The 13,971-nt window shown below is 43.7% G+C and overlaps 4 protein-coding genes across 10 annotated transcripts; 3 read left to right on the forward strand and 1 right to left on the reverse strand.

Moving 5' to 3' along the window:
• Positions 1–273: 273 nt before the first annotated feature.
• On the reverse strand, positions 274–11,208 carry LOC125774442 (uncharacterized). Of its 3 annotated transcripts, none has more exons than XM_049444659.1 (4): positions 11,087–11,208; positions 1,083–1,452; positions 916–1,014; positions 274–848 (listed from the first exon to the last, which is right to left on the reverse strand). In XM_049444659.1, exons 2-4 carry the CDS (start codon positions 1,241–1,243, stop codon positions 509–511), a joined length of 600 nt encoding a protein of 199 aa, XP_049300616.1. In that variant the 5' UTR covers positions 1,244–1,452; positions 11,087–11,208; the 3' UTR covers positions 274–508. The 3 variants fall into 3 exon arrangements, with proteins under 3 accessions (XP_049300616.1, XP_049300618.1, XP_049300615.1); XM_049444661.1 differs by lacking the exon at positions 11,087–11,208 and adding an exon at positions 1,596–1,720; XM_049444658.1 differs by lacking the exon at positions 11,087–11,208 and adding an exon at positions 1,556–1,713.
• On the forward strand, positions 1,928–10,277 carry LOC125773840 (brefeldin A-inhibited guanine nucleotide-exchange protein 3). Of its 4 annotated transcripts, none has more exons than XM_049444451.1 (8): positions 1,928–3,022; positions 3,086–3,316; positions 3,447–3,580; positions 3,647–4,284; positions 4,355–4,669; positions 4,749–6,419; positions 6,487–6,922; positions 6,986–10,277. In XM_049444451.1, the coding sequence occupies exons 2-8, from the start codon at positions 3,232–3,234 to the stop codon at positions 10,022–10,024; spliced, it is 6,318 nt and encodes a 2,105-aa protein (XP_049300408.1). In that variant the 5' UTR covers positions 1,928–3,022; positions 3,086–3,231; the 3' UTR covers positions 10,025–10,277. The 4 variants fall into 4 exon arrangements, with proteins under 4 accessions (XP_049300408.1, XP_049300409.1, XP_049300407.1 ...); XM_049444452.1 differs by having other exon boundaries at positions 3,090–3,316; XM_049444450.1 differs by having other exon boundaries at positions 1,928–3,000.
• On the forward strand, positions 10,508–11,703 carry LOC125774465 (translocator protein). The gene is made up of 2 exons (XM_049444662.1): positions 10,508–11,330; positions 11,401–11,703. Exons 1-2 carry the CDS (start codon positions 11,004–11,006, stop codon positions 11,611–11,613), a joined length of 540 nt encoding a protein of 179 aa, XP_049300619.1. The 5' UTR covers positions 10,508–11,003; the 3' UTR covers positions 11,614–11,703.
• Positions 11,704–12,543: 840 nt separating this feature from the next.
• LOC125774486 (protein FAM32A) lies at positions 12,544–13,768 on the forward strand. 2 transcript variants are annotated; one of them, XM_049444665.1, is made up of 3 exons: positions 12,544–12,678; positions 12,792–13,056; positions 13,335–13,768. In XM_049444665.1, exons 2-3 carry the CDS (start codon positions 12,820–12,822, stop codon positions 13,455–13,457), a joined length of 360 nt encoding a protein of 119 aa, XP_049300622.1. In that variant the 5' UTR covers positions 12,544–12,678; positions 12,792–12,819; the 3' UTR covers positions 13,458–13,768. The 2 variants fall into 2 exon arrangements, with proteins under 2 accessions (XP_049300622.1, XP_049300626.1); XM_049444669.1 differs by having other exon boundaries at positions 12,551–12,678; positions 12,768–13,056.
• Positions 13,769–13,971: the final 203 nt, after the last annotated feature.

The following is a 13,971-nucleotide window of genomic DNA, read 5'->3' on the forward strand; positions in this document are numbered from 1 at the left end:
ACAGTTTGGAGGTTAGGAGCTGAGGAAACCAAAAGCTGATCTTGAACTGCAAAGAATCGACCTAGGATAACGTTGTACAAGAGATGGAGAGTAATACTTTTCTTTAACGTTCTGATGGAGTTGGCTAGATTGTTAAGTCGCACGGCATATGTTACGTATTAAGCTAAAAACGTAAAACGAGGAATAACGTTTATCAACTAAAAACATTAATTTCTCAATTACTGACGATAAAAGCGTAAGAAACCAAGCTACAAATCATTCTACATTTAAATGTACTTTTTGAAATGTATTAATGTAGTTAAAGAATCATTACACTTTCATCTTAGCCTTTAAGCTGAGAAGCAATGTAGTACAATTATATTTAATTTACAATTTTGAAGCTCTTCTGCCTGTGCTTATTACAAATTAATCTTCACTGCATTCATTTTTTCTTCCTTCAAAACGCGTTAATTTTTGTTATAAAATTCAACATACCTTTTGTAATGTTAACCGACTCAAAACATTCGACTCATTGCTGTACTATTGGGTTGAAGGTTGACTTAAAATGCTTCGTTGAAACGATTGATACCAACCGTGCAATTGCGTCCTTCAATCCATTCATTTCCTGCAGCTGTAGCGTTTCTTCCTTTAGTCCGTGGATGTAGAGTGCGTTGGCAGTCAGCTGCACTTCGTGCAAGTCCAGATTTAAGGCATACAATACGCTAAGTGCTTGCTCCAGATGTATACAATGCCGCTGCAACGATTGGCGTTCCAGCGTTGTTATATTGAGTGCCGATAGCGAATCGATTTTTCGACGTGTACGTTTCGCTTCCTCCATTAGCATTTGCAGAATACGCGACGAGTTTTTACTAAAAGAGATATAAATATCCAATCAATTATTCCATTCCATTGAAACCAGCAACAATGCAAACTTACATTTTCTGCGAGCAGATGAAAAATTGCTTACTATCTGCTGCTTCGGCTGCTTGTCGAAGCTCAATAGCAATAGTGGACGGAAGGTCACATGTATCCGAGCTAGAGGCAAAGAAAAGGGAAAGAGTTTTAGTACGGACCACTATGGCATTAGCCTGCTGCTATCTCACCTTAGTGAATTAAAGCTACGTATATTCGTCTGCTTCAAGATTGTGCCAGCCGAACGCATTTCGTCTAATAGCTTTGGCGAATGAGACGCAAATTGTAACAGAAACGATTCGACATTTTCCAATGCAATTTGTGTGTTTTTCATGTCCGTTGAATTGGCCATTATGGAGCCGATTGATTGCTGTGGTCGAAGAATATTGGTTCAAACGATCAGGATAGTCGTTCACGTTTGGCTGCGGTAGTTTGTGTTGTTCCGTTTGAGTAGGAATTCACTGTTGGCCGTTGCTCGTCGGTCGTTTGTCGTTTCTTACGGGTGAAACACTTTCGTTGAGGTTTTGGATTCAAGTACATATCCGTGTACAGTTGTTCTTGCTAAAAAAAAAACAGAATGAAAAGATTAAAATTAGTATTAAATAACATAGAGAAATTGTTAAAGCGTTCGTAGATGAAACCACAACAATTGTCGCATAATTACTTCCATCCAAAAATGGTATTTAATGTTCTTCAAACTTTACACTTGGTTTACTATTCTGGTACATAGCAAGGATATGCGAAGATTCTAATAATTTAGTGCTTAAACTTTTCACAAACAACCGATTGCAATGAACTGTTTTTCATAAACATAGACAGCATAAACATTAGCATAGATTGCTCGATGCCAAACAATACAATGACAGCTGGTCAAGGTGATTATACGGCAGAGGTGTCAAACTCGTAAATAACCAAAGGTATCGGGACGTTTATTCATGTAACTTTTATTTCGAAATCTTCTTCTCATTTGGGAAATGACGAAGAAATATGATTTTCACCATGTAAGAATAATATCACACAAAGAGAATTATTCGTGAACAGCAACAGAAAGAATTGCAAAATTTGTAAAGAATTGTAGAAGTTTCATACAAGTCTTGAGCGCTTTGTGTTGGACAATACTACGATCTTTCCGGTTTCCTGGTTGGTGGACTCCAACAACCACTCTTGTTGAGGTGACTCAACAACGTGCCCTGTCCGGATTCAAATCTCGATTGAACCATGACCCTTAAACCACACCCTTGTGATATTAGGGGTGAATATATTAATCAATAGAAAAATAATCTTCAAATTGAACAAAAATTGTTATGTACTTGTTAGTACCAACAAGGCCCATTAGATACTAATTACATATGAACAGTTATAGTTTGAAAAATTTCGAAACTATAACTTTCTTATAGGTGGTATAATAGTAACCTATGAAATTTATATTGCAATGGGCTTGCCAGTAAAAATAATGAACTTAAAATGCATCTAAAACCATTCAGCACACGGACAGAAACCACATAAAGCAAAATGCTACCGTAAATATAAAGTTTTATACAATTTGCAAAACATTGTTACTATCCTGCTACCTTAACATCCAACAAACCCTACACCGGTAGCAATACGTTCCTTGTCAGAAAATTAATCGATTTTACATTGCATCCCAGGCATGCGCCCTTGCACATTACCATTGCTTTTCGGACGAAAGCAACAAAAAATCGAAACAGAGACAGTTTACATCTTTTAGTTTATGTGCGCGTAATCCCGAAAAGGAAGTTAAAGTTTTTTCCGCGTTCGTTTGTAACGTACTGGAGGCATAGGAAGTAGGAAGTTCTGAAAGGAAACCGTCTGCATCTAAGGCAAAAATATGTTGAGGAGTCTCACAGCTGCTTCATCTAGTGCAACCTTTGTCCAGATGATGATACATTGAGGGTCTGGGCATCGCATACGGTGGTGCTTGTGAACATTCGAGTGTGGTTAAAAGTATGGTAAAATTACTAAGTGTCTGTGTTAACATATTCATATATCAAAGCAGGAATTGACAAACGCTCTGCAATTCAAAATCAAATATACATCATTCAACATTGTTATATAGTGCAAGCTGCACTATTTCTACATCAACTTGAGGTAAAAAAAGGCTTTAAAAAAGGTGAAAGATTTTTCCTTTTAAAGATTTCTTCAATTCACTATTCCATCATATCTTCATTATTAGACAGGCATCATCGTACCTAGTGCAATATCTCACAGCCTGTTTCAATGTGTAAATGAACTCCATCTGGAGTTGCTAGCTAGAAAGCCTAATTTGCGCGTGTAACGTATGTTACATTGTCTTGTGGTGAAAATTTAATAATACAAACGATGGAAGAACTGCTAATGTCGATAGTGAAGGAAGCGATCGGGAGTAAGCTGCAAAATCTGAAACAGGCCGCACAAATCGCACACGGTAGGTATAATGCGCTAGAGCACATTTCCGTATGGCGTCACGCGCTGCACTGCAGCACGATACAATCGATATTTCGGTCGGTATACGCACAAACACTGACATGCCTCACCGTACTACGTTGCATTTGCAGAGAAGCTATCCCGCCAGCATGGTATGCACCGGGACCCATCCTATGAGTTGCGCTCCGTTTGTTTCACTGCCCTGCAAATGGCGCTGGAGACGAAACGACCCAAGTTTATTACCTATGGACTGAACGGTTTGCATGTAAGTGCCGCCCCGCACTATTAGATACCAGCTGCAGTGTCCTGTAATTGTTCTACCATATTGTAGCGAATCATCCGTGACGAGCGGTTTTTTATTGGGCTGGAACCGGAAGATGACTCCCTCTGGCTGCCGGCACAGCTGCTCCGCGCTACATCCAGTCTCTCCACCATCGCGAACGAGGACACGGTGGTGAATGTGTTGCGCCTGATCCTGGCGATGGCCTGCTCGCAGACGTGCACACTGAACGGTCGCTTACTGATCGAGATGCTGTCCAAGTGTGGCGAATGTTGGGAAAATGGTTCACGCGCCGTTAAGGCAGCCTCGCTAGCCGCCGGCAGCCAATGTTTGCGTACATTCTGCGCCTTCCTGAAGGATGAGGCAGAGGAGATCGTACGCCTCGATCCGACCGGTATCATCAGCCTCGGTATGGCGGCGGCTGTCTATAACGAGGTAATACCGGTAATGCAATGGCTCTGCAGCAGACTCGTCGAACCTGCCAGCGGTAACACCAAGGCAAGTGATAGTGCGACGAATAGTTCACTGTACCTTATGGAATGCATACTGACGCTGGTAGTGTCACTACCGTCGGATGTCCACGCTAATCCACACTTTACCGCATTTCTGTGGCAAAAATTCTGCCCCACCTTAGCCGCAACGATGGGTTCGCCGGGGCGCGTCAACAAGGACAAGAAATTCACTTATCGGTAGGGACCTGCTCCTGTCTGTGTGTATAAGCAGTCGATAAATTGTGCTCTTTATCTTTCCAAATTGCAGCGATGCAATACATCTGATCGAAAGCGAAAATCGAGGATTCTTTACACGGCCAGGTTTGGATGGTCCGCAGGCTCGCTGCATCTACCTGACAAGCATTCAGCTACTGCGAATAGCAGGTGCGCAAGGTAGCTTACGACCAATGCTAGAGGCATTGTTCCACCGGATGCTATTGCTACCAGTTCCAAGTAATAGAGCGGAACCACTGCGCTATGCGCGTGAAATCTTCAAGTCACCGGAGCGACTTATTGATCTCGCCATCATTCTCTATCCGGACAAAACCCAGAGTAGTAGCGATGATATGGCTCTGTTTCGGCTGTAAGTGACACCTTTAGCAACCTTTCATTTGTTGGGTTTTGTGTTGGACTCTTATTCTTTTTTTTCGTACGGCAAATAGGTTAATTGATGCAATGGAGGAGTGTGCAGCTGCTTGGCATCATGGAAGTGCCTCAGTGTACGGTGCACTAAGCTCAAGCGTGGAGTGTGTGGTAGCACTGCTGGAAAGTCTCCAAGTACTATCGTCTGGTAATTTCGATGAAACACTCATCGGCGACCGGATTGCAGAAGCGGTGAACGAACGCTATGCGATACTGTCCGATGCTGACTACACCGGTCCACTCACGTATCAGTCGATGACTCGATTACCACCTCCATATCGGGACGCTGTAGCCGAACTGCGTCAGAGCGGGTTTGAATCATCATCCGAATCGGATGCGGACGGTCCACTGGAGCAAGGGACAATCGATCCGGAGCTCGGTTCGGTCGGTTCGGGTGATACCGAAGGTCCGGAGGACGAAACACATTCGTCCGGTGATGATGTGTCGTCGAAAACGAGCCAAGGCAATTGGCTGTGGGCGCATATCGACGATTCTGGTTCGAGCGGACGTTCGGATGGTGATTGTGATAGGCAACACGCACGTGATTTTGCTGCCGTACTAGCAGGTGAGCTTGTACCATCGCTGTTACGGCTCAAGACATCGATCGAGATTGATGAAGCGGTGCAGGAGTTTGCATCGCGTGTCTGCCAGCGCAACAGTGCAACGCGCGGTGACGCCGATTACAGTGCCCTCACAGCACTGAATGCGGATGGAATCTATCTAGCTACGTATTCCGCACTACTGCTGGCGTTGCAACTTGTCAGCGGTGGTCACTATAACGATGACGGTGGTGGTGGTGGATGCAGTGACGGTCAGAAACCGGCCACGATTCCACTCACCGAACAGCAGTTTGTAACGTCGGTGCAGAATTCTGGCATACTGGTGTACTTGTCGGCTGCTTGGCTTCGTGAGCTGTACCAATGCATTCTGGCGGCAAATCCGTTGCAAGCGTTAAGCATCACGCTGCGGGTCGGTGAACAGACGGGTGGACATTGCGCTTTGCTCGACATGCTGCACGATGCAGGTGGTACCGGCCCAACACAGATGCTTTCCGACTGGCAACGGTTGCAGTCGGTCGTACGGATACACAGTGAGCAGACAGCGAAACAACGGGCAGCACGTAAAATCGCTCGTCGTCTGCTAACCTGTTGCTGGGACTCGATGGTAGCGGTATTGACAGCTGGATTAGGCGAGGTAGACGGTTCACCGACGGCACGTCTTGTAAAGCTATCGAAAAAGACGCTCCGCGTACGAAAAGAAACTCGCGGCTCGGGAGAAACATTGTATGCGCTGAGCCTGGATGGGCTCCATGCAGCAGCGACACTTAGCAATGCGCTCAGTCTGCAACACTTGGCCGGGAAAATCATCAACCTTATTGCATCGAACGTGTGCCAGAACGCAGGTCCTAAAATCCCGGCTAGCCACGCACTCTCCATGGACGTTGTATTGTCGGGAGGGCTTGAGTTGGGCTCCCACAGTGCCGACTGCTGGTTGCCAGTATTTTCCGTCTGTCGCCACGTAACCCAGCTGGAGCATGATCTATTCAGCTCGCAAAACAATACCACCAACGTAGGCAATGCCTCGGGCGTTGGACAATGCAAAGACGCTTCGGATCAACAGTTCGGCAAGAATGATTCACAGTCAGACAGGCAGCATCTTTCACTCTACTCCGTTGATGAGGATGAAACATGGTAGGTAATTGTTTGCTTAAAACAAACAAAGCTTACACTATTTTTTCTTGGGTAATTTTCTTCACAGTGTCGACGTATATAGCTTTCTGCAAGCACCGAACACAAATGCCAATATTAACGTTATTACCATACTGAAAGCGTACTCGGGTAATGATGCGGTAAATCTAACGCAAACGGATACCGCCAAAATGCTGTGTGCACTGTCGCATCAAGCCGACGTACTGTTTTCGGAGGCTGCCGAGCGACTCAGCTTGCCTGCGCTGCAGCAGTTCCTGAGGAGTTTATGTCGGGCTTCAAGGGAACAGCTTTATCGCAGCACGTCGCTCAAGAAGGGCAAGAAGTCCTGGTGGCTAGGTCGACCATGGAAGGTAAAGAATGATTCCTTGCCACTCTCGTTACTGTTGCACCGAGTTGGAGATGTAACGTTGAAGGTATTCCGAGGTCCTCGCCCACTGTTGCATGTGCTCAAAGTGTGGGCAATTACTGGGCCACACCTGATGGATGTAAGTGTCCTCCGAAGTGGTATGGTTGTGGTGTCTTATGTACTGATTGTATTTTTCCTATAGGCCGCTTGTCACAAGGATCGCAGTATCTCGAAGCGTGCGATTGAGTACATCCACGATATCATAACAGCGCTGTTGGTAGAGCAGACTGAGTTACCGCATTTTCACTTTAATGAGGCGTTGCTTAAACCGTTCGAAAATTTGCTTAGCATGGACACGTGTGACATTGACGTGCAGGATCAAATCGTGGCGTGTCTGTACGAGATTGTTGAAGCACACCGTACGGAGATACGGTCCGGGTGGAGGCCACTCTTCGGTACGTTACGTACTGCCCGTAACCGGCCGGTACATCTGTCCAACATCATCGACATCTTTCGCGTATTTCTCGAAACGGACAACATGCTGGTATTCGCTAATGCGGGACTCGATTGCATACTCTGTCTTTTATCGTACCTTGAGATTTCTGGCAGTGGCCCATCGGCAACCGACCACGGCCAATATCCGGCGGCAGGTTCGGAAGACATATCGCTAACCATGCGCTCAGGCGACTTTCTGTACGATGCACTCAAATTCCTTGAGCGATGTGCCTCCATACTAGACTTTATGTACAACATGCCGCAGTGTCCAAATTTGCACTCGACGTACAAAATCAAGGGCATTACCTATACGCACATAATAGACGCGAATATACCAAACTCGATGGAAAACTTTACGTTCTTCGGGCAGGACTATCTGCAGAACACGAACGAGCAGTGTATGATCAGTTATCGGTCCCTGCACATCGACAAGGAATCCATTCGAAAAATCGACGAGCTTGACCGACCGAGCGGTGTGCTGAAGGTGTGGTTTCTTCTGCTGGATGGTCTCACAAACTCACTGATCGTGTGCCCAATAGCACACCAGTCGCCAATACTGCAGTCCATATTTAAACTCTTCAAGGCACTCATGATCAGCCCGGGGGTGGAGTTTGGTTTCTACTGCATCAATCACCTGCTGATACCGATGATACAGGATTGGTTACGATACGTAAACAAGGCCCAGAAAAATTGGGTACTGATTGAGAAAAACTTTAAGCATTGCTGTTGCATGACTACCGATCTGGTCGTAGACTTTCTGGCAAAATCACAATCGCTCGAAACGTTGGGTGATCGTGTGGTGATCGGTAGCGAGTCGTTGCTCGGCCACAGCACGTTGAACACAACGCCCCCATCTACCGCTAGGTCTAACATGCGCGGCTCGACAGACGGAAAGTACCAGCGGCAAAGCAAATCCCGCGATGATGATCAATCAGCGGGCAAGGCGTTCGCTTCGACCCGTCTTCCTAGCTCAGCCATATTAGCACTCAAACAGCTGCTACTGGTGCTGATCGAATGTTCTGCTCAGTCGCAGGAAACAATCGCAAGGGTCGGTGTCTCCTGCATGAAACACATCATCTTCTCCGCAGGCTATATGTTTGATGAAGATCAGTGGGTAATTATCGCATCCGCCATCCATCGTGCAAGTACGGTTTCGATGGCACCCCTGAAGCAGTTAATATTTGCGTTCAATCGCAACTCGAATAGTTTCTATGGAGATTGTGCGAATGTGAAGGTGGCCGCTCGACGGGACAGTACGCCGGAAGAATTGCAGCGGATTCATTCCTTAGCGCAGCAGGTATTCCTCATGGACACTCAACGAGATGCGCTTGGTGGACGCAACCTTGCAGTACCGCAGGAAGACAGATCTTACTCGTTTTTGCTGTACCCACTGCAGTGCAATGGTGGAATGACACCGTCAGTAACTACCGCTACTGCCGGATCAACTCACGCGACCGGGATATCTTCGTCGTACGGGTTAGCAGTAGATTGCTACATCATTCGCATTCCATATCGCAACTTGATTGTAGGGATGCTTGCCAGCCAGATGTTGCTACAGTTAATCGCAAACATCCTACTGAGCGGTCTCTCCAATGTACCGAGCGAGCTCAACACCTGTTTCTACACTAGCGGCGCAGATACTGCTACAGGTGGTTCAGCTGCGACTCCACCCAACACGTCCGTTGGGTCAAAAACGTTGTTCTATCTCGGGCAGAACAGCAAAGAGATACTGCTGCGTGCTTTACGACAGTTTCTGATAGCTGCAGTCGAGTTTGATACACGTCCCGGATTGAAATTCCTGATACAAAAAGTGTCCGGCATTGACTATGCCGCCAATCTGTACAAACAGATGAATTCGTCCTGGATCATTCACTATATGGCACTGGTGGACATGTATCTGAACAACGTGCGCATACATAACCTCACAGCGGAGGACGTGCGATATCTGCTCAGTTCGTGTTGCGACCAGTACTCGTCCGGATTGCATCCATCAAAGGGTGACGAAAAATGTATCCATTATCTGTTTGCATTGCGGGATCTCTGGGAGATGATCGCCGATCACTTCATACAGCACCTTGAGAGTGATCGGGAATGCAACTTTACCCGCAAGCCACACAAATATTCGGAAGTTTGTGAAGAGTTGGATAACCAATTCGGGGAGAATCGCGAATGCGCCGAGCCAGGCATCGTTTACTATGCGGACCAATCAAGTGAAGATTGTGGACAGCAGGCATCGGGATTGAAGCCGAGTAACGAAGCTCTCAGAAAGACGGCTAATGGAGAGGGAGAAATTGTAGGCATTCCGGTAAGAAGAGATCCGAGAAATTTATCACATCCGCACCATCCTTGCTACTTGCCTAACACTAATGGGCAATCAACGCAAGAACCGGCGAAAGAGTTCGAGCCACCAAATCAACAGCAACCGGAGCTCACCGAACAGCCACAGGTATTGAAAAATGCAACCAAATGCGAAAGCCAACCACTGACGACCACCTCGGACAGTGAGCGGCAGAAACAATCAATACCGCCGGAAATTGAACAACAGCGTGCACTTAGCATCCAAAAAGACGTATCGCATAAAACATCTGCCTTAAGACAGCTTATCGTTGCTTCTATTGAGTTGATTAAGCTTTTGCCGAACGAGCAGTCAGAGTTTCTACAGCTGCTGCTTACACCCCGCATACGGGAAGCGTTTCACTTTGTCGAGGAAAAGAATCCATTCCTATCGCTGGACGCACAGAATTAAATGAACTTCTTCATCACCGGATCGAGCGGAGTAAGCGGCCAGTTTGCATTGCATGGCCTCAGTATAACACACACACACACACACACATACATAGAACAGGTGGGAGGAATTAATGCCGCATTATATTAGGTGCTTGAACAGATAACATTGGAATTGCTACATTTTGTGTATATACTGCTCATATTATTGTACGGACTTACCATTTCATGTTGATTGCCGTCACTCGTGAAATATATTTCTCGATTATGTGGAATCGTAGATTTCGCATTTAATATACATTCCGAAACTGGTTAAACCTTTACGCAATTACAGAAGTATTAATTCGTAACTTTATGAAGGCTTACGTTGAAACATAATAAAAAAAGAATGAATATTCTATACGCATACTGTATATTGTATATTTGGCTTTCTAACGAACTGTGTTAGATGTTTTTAATAACATAATTTTCATAACTTTTTGAACAATAATCTCATTTATAAAATTATGTATTTCTTTGTTTAATTTCTCCCAACATAAATCGCATGCAATCAAGTTAGACACAGGGTGATGCTCGAACCTTCTCGATCATATGGGCCATCAGTTCTTTTTCTACGCGCTTTTCGTTTCCCATCCCAAAAATTTTAACATCTGGCGTGCGTACGCCCTTACCCACACTACGATACATGTACTCACGCAATCCAAGTGCAATGCAAACAAACATCGTCATCATAGCAGACCGTCTAAAATCTTGTCATGAGTGTGCAAAGTTGTGAAATCGTCAAGTCATAATCGTAAAAGCGTACATGATAATGGTTTAGCGTACATTTCTTGGAGAGTGCATTCCTTATTTACTTCACTGTAACGTCGTTTTATCTTGCGTTATCTTTCAACTAAATTCACTCGGAAGTTACGTGCAGTCAGTGTGTGAACCGGACGTTTTCAGTTATAAGAAACACAAATTTTAGTTAGTTTCGCTTGATCGGAAACACCGTCAGAATCATGCAAAACAAAGGTGAAATTGTAAAGATCGCTGGTGCTGTTATTCTGCCCCAGTTGGGAGGATTCGTAAATGGCAAACTTACCCGTATGGAGATTACCGGCTGGTACAATCAACTCAATTTTCCATCATTCCGACCACCGAACTGGGTGTTCGCTCCGGTATGGACAACACTTTACACTGGCATGGGATACGCATCTTACTTAGTTTGGAAGACGGGCGGTGGCTTTAGTGGACCAGCACAAATTCCGCTGATACTCTACGGTACCCAGCTAGCACTGAACTGGGCCTGGACTCCAATCTTTTTCCGGATGCATCAACTGAAATGGGTAAACATACTTTGCATCAGCATCGTTTCACTTTACAGCGCTAACTGTGTTTCCTCTATTTCCATTCTAGAGCGTTGTTGAAATTCTGGCCCTAACTGCGTCGGTTGGAGCGACCGGTATTGCTTTCTACAACATTAATAAGCTCGCGGGTTACCTCTTCATTCCATACTTCGCTTGGTCCGCATTTGCTAGCGTCCTCAACTATAGCATTTACAAGCTGAACACACCGAAAACATCTACAGCAACAATCGAAGAAGTTACCGATGATGCAAAGTTAAAATAAGATGCATTGTTGTATTAACAGTCGTACAAAGCACAATAACAATCGGTGTATGGTTTTGTAAGAATATAATCTTGCAGATTTTTCAAATAATACTGCAACAATTTAGTTAAAAAATTACTATAGTTATTTTTTCTTTTATTTGCCATAGAGAACAATCTCTTCGTTCTTTCCAGAGCAATGCTGAAACAGTAAACTTTACATCATTACGGTTCATTATAGTGAAAAACGAATTATGACTGGGCTGATTCAATAAGTAAAAGGACATCGAGCATCAACGAAATTGTATGCGGATTGGCCAGCATAGAGGTCCTCTACAATAAATTAGCGAAGCAAATCATAAACTAGCATCGATCAAAGCCATCAATCAAAATACAAAGAACATCATTACAAAACGTTACAACGTGTATTGTTTGTAAGAAAGGATCTTGCTGCTACTTTGTTTGTAACAAAAGTGGTTTCTAAAGTTTGGGTCGTGCAACTGCAACAAAACATTTCAGTAGATTAGCAATGTTTCCTACAGGTTTATTCATTTGTTCGCAGAGATTTATTTACTTACACGAATCGGAAGGCTTTCCACAAAGGTATTCAGAAATATTCACTGTTTTTAACGAATTGGGAAAACACAACGCATAAAAATCCGGTAACAATCAGGTAATTCGGTTCGAACACGGGTAAATGTTATTATGTGTGTGTGTGTATATATTTAGGTTTTGCCGAAACTGTCAAAACAATCTTAACAGACCTTGGTTTGAACCACAGGGTGATGGGTGTAACATAAAGCAAAGTTGTTTTTCCAGGCGTAATTCATATTCCTAACATAAAGAGATTATTAAATTCACTACATAGAAATGATACAGAAGGCTAAATTGAGACAAACATATTTCTATACCATATTAAAAACAATAATTTCATTGTTTTCTGTACTTTCTACCAGCCCCTTCCGCGAGATGGGTTTGTATACATCTTGTTCAGTTCAATTGACAGATCCAAAACAGAAATCAAAACAAAATATTGTTTGTGGTTGTAGTCAAGCCATTCAGACGCGGGCAGAAGTTAGCTAAAAAGGTAAAAATTCCAACAAATTATAACAATTTCCCCTGTTTTTGAATAGTGACGTAGTAGTAATGATGATCCATTAAGCATTTTTCATTAAGATTGTATGGTTTTCTTTGTTTTAGCGGTGGTCCCTTCACCTTTCAATTAGCGATGTCGGATGAGTACCAGCATGTAAGCAAAAGCAAACTGAAGCTCAAGAATGATTCTGATACAAAGAAAAAGCACAAGAAAAAGGATAAGAAAAAGGAAAAGGACAAAGTAATACGTGCCGTGCTTGAAGATCCTGGTAAAAGCGAGGAACGCAAGCAACCAGCGCAGACAAGCACTTCTGAAGGACGCACATTGACGAAGGCGGAAGAATCGTTTAAAAAGATGCAGGAAAAGATGGTAAGTGCATTACTTCTTTGTCACCATTCCTTAGCTGCGAGCTACGAGCTTAAAAGAAATAACCATTCCTAAAGGCCCTCATCAAACTTTTGTTTGAGTTGATAGAGAAAAATATTAACCCATAATGTCTTCACGAAGGACAGATGGTGTCCAATCAAAAACTAATCAAACAACAACTAACAAAGTTATCTGTCTTGGTGTAATCCTTTCCGGGAGGCAAGAGTCGCTATGGTAACAAAAAGTAACATTTGTTCTGTTTCTTTCTTTCTACATTTTAGCAAAACAAGCGCATCGTGGAGAAGGCACAGATGACTCATAAACAACGGGTGGAACTGTTTAACATGCATCTGGACAGTCTGACAGAGCACTTCGATATACCTAAAGTTTCTTGGACGAAATAGAGTGGTTGTCGAATCGTTTTTTTTGTCTCTATATTTTGCTGTAAGTATGTGTTGGAAATTATACAACTAACACGTATAATGGAGGGAAGATTTCTTTATCATTCAAACACAATCCCAATTAACTCAGCTGTAATAGTAAGACAAACATGTATTAATATGTTCAAAAGTATATAGGGCAAAGATCCGGATACTAACTCTGTCCTTTACTGCTAACACTCAACCACCGGGACGCCCTCACAATAGTTTAAAAAGAAAACATTAAAGTTGTACCGATTTGGTAAATAAACCCTAGAAGCCCAACTTACCCAAAATGGCCATTCCTTTTCAATATATAGGAAACATGTAAGTGAAAAAGAAAAAGCAGAAAGAAAATCGAAGCACTAACATATTCTAACAATCTACCCCTATTTGTAATCTGTTGAGAATTTTTGATTTTATAGCACAGAAGTAAAATGAAAATTTGAGAACACTAACAAAAACTCATGCATTTGAACTGGTCTCTCAAAGTACCAGC

Source organism: Anopheles funestus, chromosome X (genome assembly GCF_943734845.2).
Source record: "Anopheles funestus chromosome X, idAnoFuneDA-416_04, whole genome shotgun sequence".
NCBI classification, from domain to species: Eukaryota; Metazoa; Arthropoda; class Insecta; order Diptera; family Culicidae; genus Anopheles; species Anopheles funestus.